At 56.0% G+C, this 7,184-nt stretch overlaps 1 protein-coding gene across 3 annotated transcripts in view; it reads left to right on the top strand.

The window, feature by feature from the left end:
• Positions 1–7,184, top strand: part of PTP4A3 (protein tyrosine phosphatase type IVA, member 3) — a 20,064-nt gene that overhangs the window by 8,023 nt on the left and 4,857 nt on the right. For all 3 annotated transcript variants that reach the window (XM_018560932.1, XM_018560930.1, XM_018560931.1), the window contains one exon: positions 6,334–6,464. In XM_018560932.1, the coding sequence (XP_018416434.1) occupies positions 6,334–6,464 (131 nt within the window). The remainder of the gene's footprint in view (positions 1–6,333; positions 6,465–7,184) is intronic.

The raw sequence follows: 7,184 nt of genomic DNA, 5'->3' as shown, positions 1-7,184 counted from the left end.
GGGTGTGTGAGGGGGGGGGGGGGTTGGGTTCACAGATAATGCCGCGGTGGTGGTGCCAACTTTTCCCAGTTATTTTTGCTGGGTTTGCTTTCCAGTCTGTCACCCTTCAGCCTAAGAATTCAGGAACCAGCGAAGCATCTTATAATCCTTTGTTGCCTTAATACCTTCTGGCACAACTTAATCTCCACCGGCGCTACGAGGACAGCGCAGACCTAGATTAACCCCTTCGTGACTGACGTAGCGTGTTTACATTGCGCTATAAATAGCAGACCTTGCCGGGGAGAGAGAGAGAGAGAGAGAGAACAGAGGGATGGATGGAGAGAGAACAGAGGGATGGATAGAGAGAGGGATGGATAGAGAGAGGGATGGATGGATGGAGAGAGAGAGGGATGGATGGAGAGAGAGAGAGGGATGGATGGAGAGAGAACAGAGGGGTGGAAGGAGAGAGAGAGAGAACAGAGGGATGGACGGAGAGAGAGAGAGGGATCCGGGGAGAGAGAGAGAGAGAGGGAGGGAGAGAGAGAGAGAGAGGGAGGGAGAGAGAGAGAGAGAGGGAGGGAGAGAGAGAGAGAGAGGGAGGGAGAGAGAGAGAGAGAGGGAGGGAGAGAGAGAGAGAGAGGGAGGGAGAGAGAGAGAGAGAGGGAGGGAGAGAGAGAGAGAGAGGGAGGGAGAGAGAGAGAGAGAGGGAGGGAGAGAGAGAGAGAGAGGGAGGGAGAGAGAGAGAGAGAGGGAGGGAGAGAGAGAGAGAGAGGGAGGGAGAGAGAGAGAGAGAGGGAGGGAGAGAGAGAGAGAGAGGGAGGGAGAGAGAGAGAGAGAGGGAGGGAGAGAGAGAGAGAGAGGGAGGGAGAGAGAGAGAGAGAGGGAGGGAGAGAGAGAGAGAGAGGGAGGGAGAGAGAGAGAGAGAGGGAGGGAGAGAGAGAGAGAGAGGGAGGGAGAGAGAGAGAGAGAGGGAGGGAGAGAGAGAGAGAGAGGGAGGGAGAGAGAGAGAGAGAGGGAGGGAGAGAGAGAGAGAGAGGGAGGGAGAGAGAGAGAGAGAGGGAGGGAGAGAGAGAGAGAGAGGGAGGGAGAGAGAGAGAGAGAGGGAGGGAGAGAGAGAGAGAGAGGGAGGGAGAGAGAGAGAGAGAGGGAGGGAGAGAGAGAGAGAGAGGGAGGGAGAGAGAGAGAGAGAGGGAGGGAGAGAGAGAGAGAGAGGGAGGGAGAGAGAGAGAGAGAGGGAGGGAGAGAGAGAGAGAGAGGGAGGGAGAGAGAGAGAGAGAGGGAGGGAGAGAGAGAGAGAGAGGGAGGGAGAGAGAGAGAGAGAGGGAGGGAGAGAGAGAGAGAGAGGGAGGGAGAGAGAGAGAGAGAGGGAGGGAGAGAGAGAGAGAGAGGGAGGGAGAGAGAGAGAGAGAGGGAGGGAGAGAGAGAGAGAGAGGGAGGGAGAGAGAGAGAGAGAGGGAGGGAGAGAGAGAGAGAGAGGGAGGGAGAGAGAGAGAGAGAGGGAGGGAGAGAGAGAGAGAGAGGGAGGGAGAGAGAGAGAGAGAGGGAGGGAGAGAGAGAGAGAGAGGGAGGGAGAGAGAGAGAGAGAGGGAGGGAGAGAGAGAGAGAGAGGGAGGGAGAGAGAGAGAGAGAGGGAGGGAGAGAGAGAGAGAGAGGGAGGGAGAGAGAGAGAGAGAGGGAGGGAGAGAGAGAGAGAGAGGGAGGGAGAGAGAGAGAGAGAGGGAGGGAGAGAGAGAGAGAGAGGGAGGGAGAGAGAGAGAGAGAGGGAGGGAGAGAGAGAGAGAGAGGGAGGGAGAGAGAGAGAGAGAGGGAGGGAGAGAGAGAGAGAGAGGGAGGGAGAGAGAGAGAGAGAGGGAGGGAGAGAGAGAGAGAGAGGGAGGGAGAGAGAGAGAGAGAGGGAGGGAGAGAGAGAGAGAGAGGGAGGGAGAGAGAGAGAGAGAGGGAGGGAGAGAGAGAGAGAGAGGGAGGGAGAGAGAGAGAGAGAGGGAGGGAGAGAGAGAGAGAGAGGGAGGGAGAGAGAGAGAGAGAGGGAGGGAGAGAGAGAGAGAGAGGGAGGGAGAGAGAGAGAGAGAGGGAGGGAGAGAGAGAGAGAGAGGGAGGGAGAGAGAGAGAGAGAGGGAGGGAGAGAGAGAGAGAGAGGGAGGGAGAGAGAGAGAGAGAGGGAGGGAGAGAGAGAGAGAGAGGGAGGGAGAGAGAGAGAGAGAGGGAGGGAGAGAGAGAGAGAGAGGGAGGGAGAGAGAGAGAGAGAGGGAGGGAGAGAGAGAGAGAGAGGGAGGGAGAGAGAGAGAGAGAGGGAGGGAGAGAGAGAGAGAGAGGGAGGGAGAGAGAGAGAGAGAGGGAGGGAGAGAGAGAGAGAGAGGGAGGGAGAGAGAGAGAGAGAGGGAGGGAGAGAGAGAGAGAGAGGGAGGGAGAGAGAGAGAGAGAGGGAGGGAGAGAGAGAGAGAGAGGGAGGGAGAGAGAGAGAGAGAGGGAGGGAGAGAGAGAGAGAGAGGGAGGGAGAGAGAGAGAGAGAGGGAGGGAGAGAGAGAGAGAGAGGGAGGGAGAGAGAGAGAGAGAGGGAGGGAGAGAGAGAGAGAGAGGGAGGGAGAGAGAGAGAGAGAGGGAGGGAGAGAGAGAGAGAGAGGGAGGGAGAGAGAGAGAGAGAGGGAGGGAGAGAGAGAGAGAGAGGGAGGGAGAGAGAGAGAGAGAGGGAGGGAGAGAGAGAGAGAGAGGGAGGGAGAGAGAGAGAGAGAGGGAGGGAGAGAGAGAGAGAGAGGGAGGGAGAGAGAGAGAGAGAGGGAGGGAGAGAGAGAGAGAGAGGGAGGGAGAGAGAGAGAGAGAGGGAGGGAGAGAGAGAGAGAGAGGGAGGGAGAGAGAGAGAGAGAGGGAGGGAGAGAGAGAGAGAGAGGGAGGGAGAGAGAGAGAGAGAGGGAGGGAGAGAGAGAGAGAGAGGGAGGGAGAGAGAGAGAGAGAGGGAGGGAGAGAGAGAGAGAGAGGGAGGGAGAGAGAGAGAGAGAGGGAGGGAGAGAGAGAGAGAGAGGGAGGGAGAGAGAGAGAGAGAGGGAGGGAGAGAGAGAGAGAGAGGGAGGGAGAGAGAGAGAGAGAGGGAGGGAGAGAGAGAGAGAGAGGGAGGGAGAGAGAGAGAGAGAGGGAGGGAGAGAGAGAGAGAGAGGGAGGGAGAGAGAGAGAGAGAGGGAGGGAGAGAGAGAGAGAGAGGGAGGGAGAGAGAGAGAGAGAGGGAGGGAGAGAGAGAGAGAGAGGGAGGGAGAGAGAGAGAGAGAGGGAGGGAGAGAGAGAGAGAGAGGGAGGGAGAGAGAGAGAGAGAGGGAGGGAGAGAGAGAGAGAGAGGGAGGGAGAGAGAGAGAGAGAGGGAGGGAGAGAGAGAGAGAGAGGGAGGGAGAGAGAGAGAGAGAGGGAGGGAGAGAGAGAGAGAGAGGGAGGGAGAGAGAGAGAGAGAGGGAGGGAGAGAGAGAGAGAGAGGGAGGGAGAGAGAGAGAGAGAGGGAGGGAGAGAGAGAGAGAGAGGGAGGGAGAGAGAGAGAGAGAGGGAGGGAGAGAGAGAGAGAGAGGGAGGGAGAGAGAGAGAGAGAGGGAGGGAGAGAGAGAGAGAGAGGGAGGGAGAGAGAGAGAGAGAGGGAGGGAGAGAGAGAGAGAGAGGGAGGGAGAGAGAGAGAGAGAGGGAGGGAGAGAGAGAGAGAGAGGGAGGGAGAGAGAGAGAGAGAGGGAGGGAGAGAGAGAGAGAGAGGGAGGGAGAGAGAGAGAGAGAGGGAGGGAGAGAGAGAGAGAGAGGGAGGGAGAGAGAGAGAGAGAGGGAGGGAGAGAGAGAGAGAGAGGGAGGGAGAGAGAGAGAGAGAGGGAGGGAGAGAGAGAGAGAGAGGGAGGGAGAGAGAGAGAGAGAGGGAGGGAGAGAGAGAGAGAGAGGGAGGGAGAGAGAGAGAGAGAGGGAGGGAGAGAGAGAGAGAGAGGGAGGGAGAGAGAGAGAGAGAGGGAGGGAGAGAGAGAGAGAGAGGGAGGGAGAGAGAGAGAGAGAGGGAGGGAGAGAGAGAGAGAGAGGGAGGGAGAGAGAGAGAGAGAGGGAGGGAGAGAGAGAGAGAGAGGGAGGGAGAGAGAGAGAGAGAGGGAGGGAGAGAGAGAGAGAGAGGGAGGGAGAGAGAGAGAGAGAGGGAGGGAGAGAGAGAGAGAGAGGGAGGGAGAGAGAGAGAGAGAGGGAGGGAGAGAGAGAGAGAGAGGGAGGGAGAGAGAGAGAGAGAGGGAGGGAGAGAGAGAGAGAGAGGGAGGGAGAGAGAGAGAGAGAGGGAGGGAGAGAGAGAGAGAGAGGGAGGGAGAGAGAGAGAGAGAGGGAGGGAGAGAGAGAGAGAGAGGGAGGGAGAGAGAGAGAGAGAGGGAGGGAGAGAGAGAGAGAGAGGGAGGGAGAGAGAGAGAGAGAGGGAGGGAGAGAGAGAGAGAGAGGGAGGGAGAGAGAGAGAGAGAGGGAGGGAGAGAGAGAGAGAGAGGGAGGGAGAGAGAGAGAGAGAGGGAGGGAGAGAGAGAGAGAGAGGGAGGGAGAGAGAGAGAGAGAGGGAGGGAGAGAGAGAGAGAGAGGGAGGGAGAGAGAGAGAGAGAGGGAGGGAGAGAGAGAGAGAGAGGGAGGGAGAGAGAGAGAGAGAGGGAGGGAGAGAGAGAGAGAGAGGGAGGGAGAGAGAGAGAGAGAGGGAGGGAGAGAGAGAGAGAGAGGGAGGGAGAGAGAGAGAGAGAGGGAGGGAGAGAGAGAGAGAGAGGGAGGGAGAGAGAGAGAGAGAGGGAGGGAGAGAGAGAGAGAGCAGAGGGATGGAGAGAGAGAGAGAGCGGATGGATGGAGAGAGAGAGCAGAGGGAGGGATGGATGGATGGAGAGAGAGAGAGCAGAGGGAGGGATGGATGGAGAGAGAGAGCAGAGGGAGGGATGGATGGAGAGAGAGAGCGGAGGGATGGAGATATATATATAATTCCCGATCTTATAATCTATCGGATTTGTATACAATTCTTTAGCAGCTCCCAGCTACAATGTTCATCCACTTTAAGCATCCCCCGCACCTCCTGGGCTATTGCCCCCCACCCCCCCTCCCCGATAAGGAGGAAACGCATGTGCGCGGCTTGCGGCCCTTCAGGCCCGCAGCGAATGCCTTTCCTCCAGCGCCGGCGTGTTTACATTGCGCTATAAATAGCAGACCTTGCCGGAGAGCGCGATCGCGGCTATATTTGTCACTCTAATGAAAGGCTTTGCGGCGGAATAATCCCGGGCTGGCAACACGCTCGTCCCCCCCCCGCTGTGTACACGGCCCGCTGGAAGATGAGTCATTGCGGGCTGGCGTCACCCGCTCGGACGGACGGAGGGGTGAATTACCTACATCGTCATTGAGCTCTGAGGCTTCGGGGACGGGAGAGGAAAGAGACGAGGATTAATTCCTCACGCTGCAGGAAGTGAAGGAGCAAATGTAACACAAGACGCACATGGATACAAATGATTAACATGCGTCTGTAATGTAACAAGCGAAAATATTGGGAATCACTTTTTAAGGGGAACTCACCTTTTTGGTTTCATTTTTTTAAGCAATAACACTTGAAATGCATATAAGGGAACTGTTTTTTTGTATTTCTGTCCCTCCTGTCCGGAGATTTATACAGCTCTGCCACAAAGTACAGCCCTGTCTTTTACCCTGCCTTAGTACTTCTCTGAAGAGCCCTGATGCAAGCAGTGGGCTGGCTCTTGGGAGGAGTTATGCAAATACTAAAACGCTTGATGGGTGGTTCAGTCTGGAGTAGTGGGCGTTCCTAGGCGGGCTGTATTTGCATAGATCACGCCCACATGTGATGCTGAGCCCCCATGATTGAAAGAACTGTTATCCAATGAATGAAAGGGGCTGGGACAGGGGAGGCCGGATAGACTGGAGGGGAGGCCGGATAGACTGGAGGGGAGGCCGGATAGACTGGAGGGGAGGCCGGATAGACTGGAGGGGAGGCCGGATAGACTGGAGGGGAGGCCGGATAGACTGGAGGGGAGGCCGGATAGACTGGAGGGGAGGCCGGATAGACTGGAGGGGAGGCCGGATAGACTGGAGGGGAGGCCGGTGGTCGGATAGAAGACTGGAGGGGAGGCCGGAGGTCGGATAGACGACTGGAGGGGAGGCCGGAGGTCAGATAGACGACTGGAGGGGAGGCCGGAGTTGCATTTTACAAATTCTATATAATGATGGATTAATAATCACGGATCTGCATTGATTTGTACTTGTATATCTCCCTGGAGGGAGTTCTAATGTTTGGCTTTAGTCGGGAGGTGGGGAATGTCGGTGAGAAGTGGGATCGTAATTGGGAACTGTTCAAAGAAAAGGAAAGATCTCTTATGCGATTTGTTCTGGTTTCAGGATTGGCCGTTCGATGATGGAGCGTCTCCCCCCAGCAAAGTTGTGGATGATTGGTTGAATCTGCTGAAAGCGAAATTCTGTGAAGATCCCGGGTGCTGTGTAGCCGTTCACTGCGTGGCCGGACTGGGCAGGTAGGTGACGTTCTGTGGTCTGCGCTCGTCCTGTACGTGTTTCAAGGCTCCGAGTCATTTAGGTTACTTAAAGTGACACTGAACTCCGAAGGTAAATCCTAAAAATACATTCCGGTCCCTGAACTCTGAACAACAATGTCTCTTATTTGTGTATCACTCGGCTGTAGATCCTCCACTCATCTCTGAATTGGTGCTGTCATGTTGTAAAGTAGTCACCGCTCCGAGCTCACTCCCGGGATGGACTACAGTCTCATGTTTAGTATAATAATTTGTATAGCGATTGTAGTCCATCCCGGGAGTGAGCAGGGAGCGGCGACTACAACACACACAGGGACCATGGGGAACAGACGTAGCCCCCCTCCAGAAGGAAGGACAGTGTCAGAGATGATTGGAGGATCTACAGCCGAGTGATACACAAATATGATACATTGTTGTTCAGAGTTCAGGGACTTGAATGTATTTTTAAGATTTAAATCCGGGGTTTAGTGTCTCAGTATGCCGCGAGCAGTATACTGTGCCTAGGGTGACGGGAGGACGCTAGTTTGTGTCCTCCCATTACCCTAAGGAGAACTATGGGGAAAAGCCTTAACCCCATAGTTCTCCTTTAAGCCCTTCCAGCCCACAATCTCTATCAATGTTCTCCATCACAATACTCCCAGCTGAGGATATAGTTCTAAATGTCCTCCCTTTGAGGGCCAGCGACCCCAGCACCTTACTATC

This window comes from Nanorana parkeri, unplaced genomic scaffold (assembly GCF_000935625.1).
Source record: "Nanorana parkeri isolate BGI_ZX_2015 unplaced genomic scaffold, ASM93562v1 scaffold488, whole genome shotgun sequence".
Classification (NCBI taxonomy): domain Eukaryota; kingdom Metazoa; phylum Chordata; class Amphibia; order Anura; family Dicroglossidae; genus Nanorana; species Nanorana parkeri.
The sequence above is the reverse complement of the archived record's forward strand: the minus strand, read 5'-3'. Positions and strand labels throughout refer to the sequence as shown.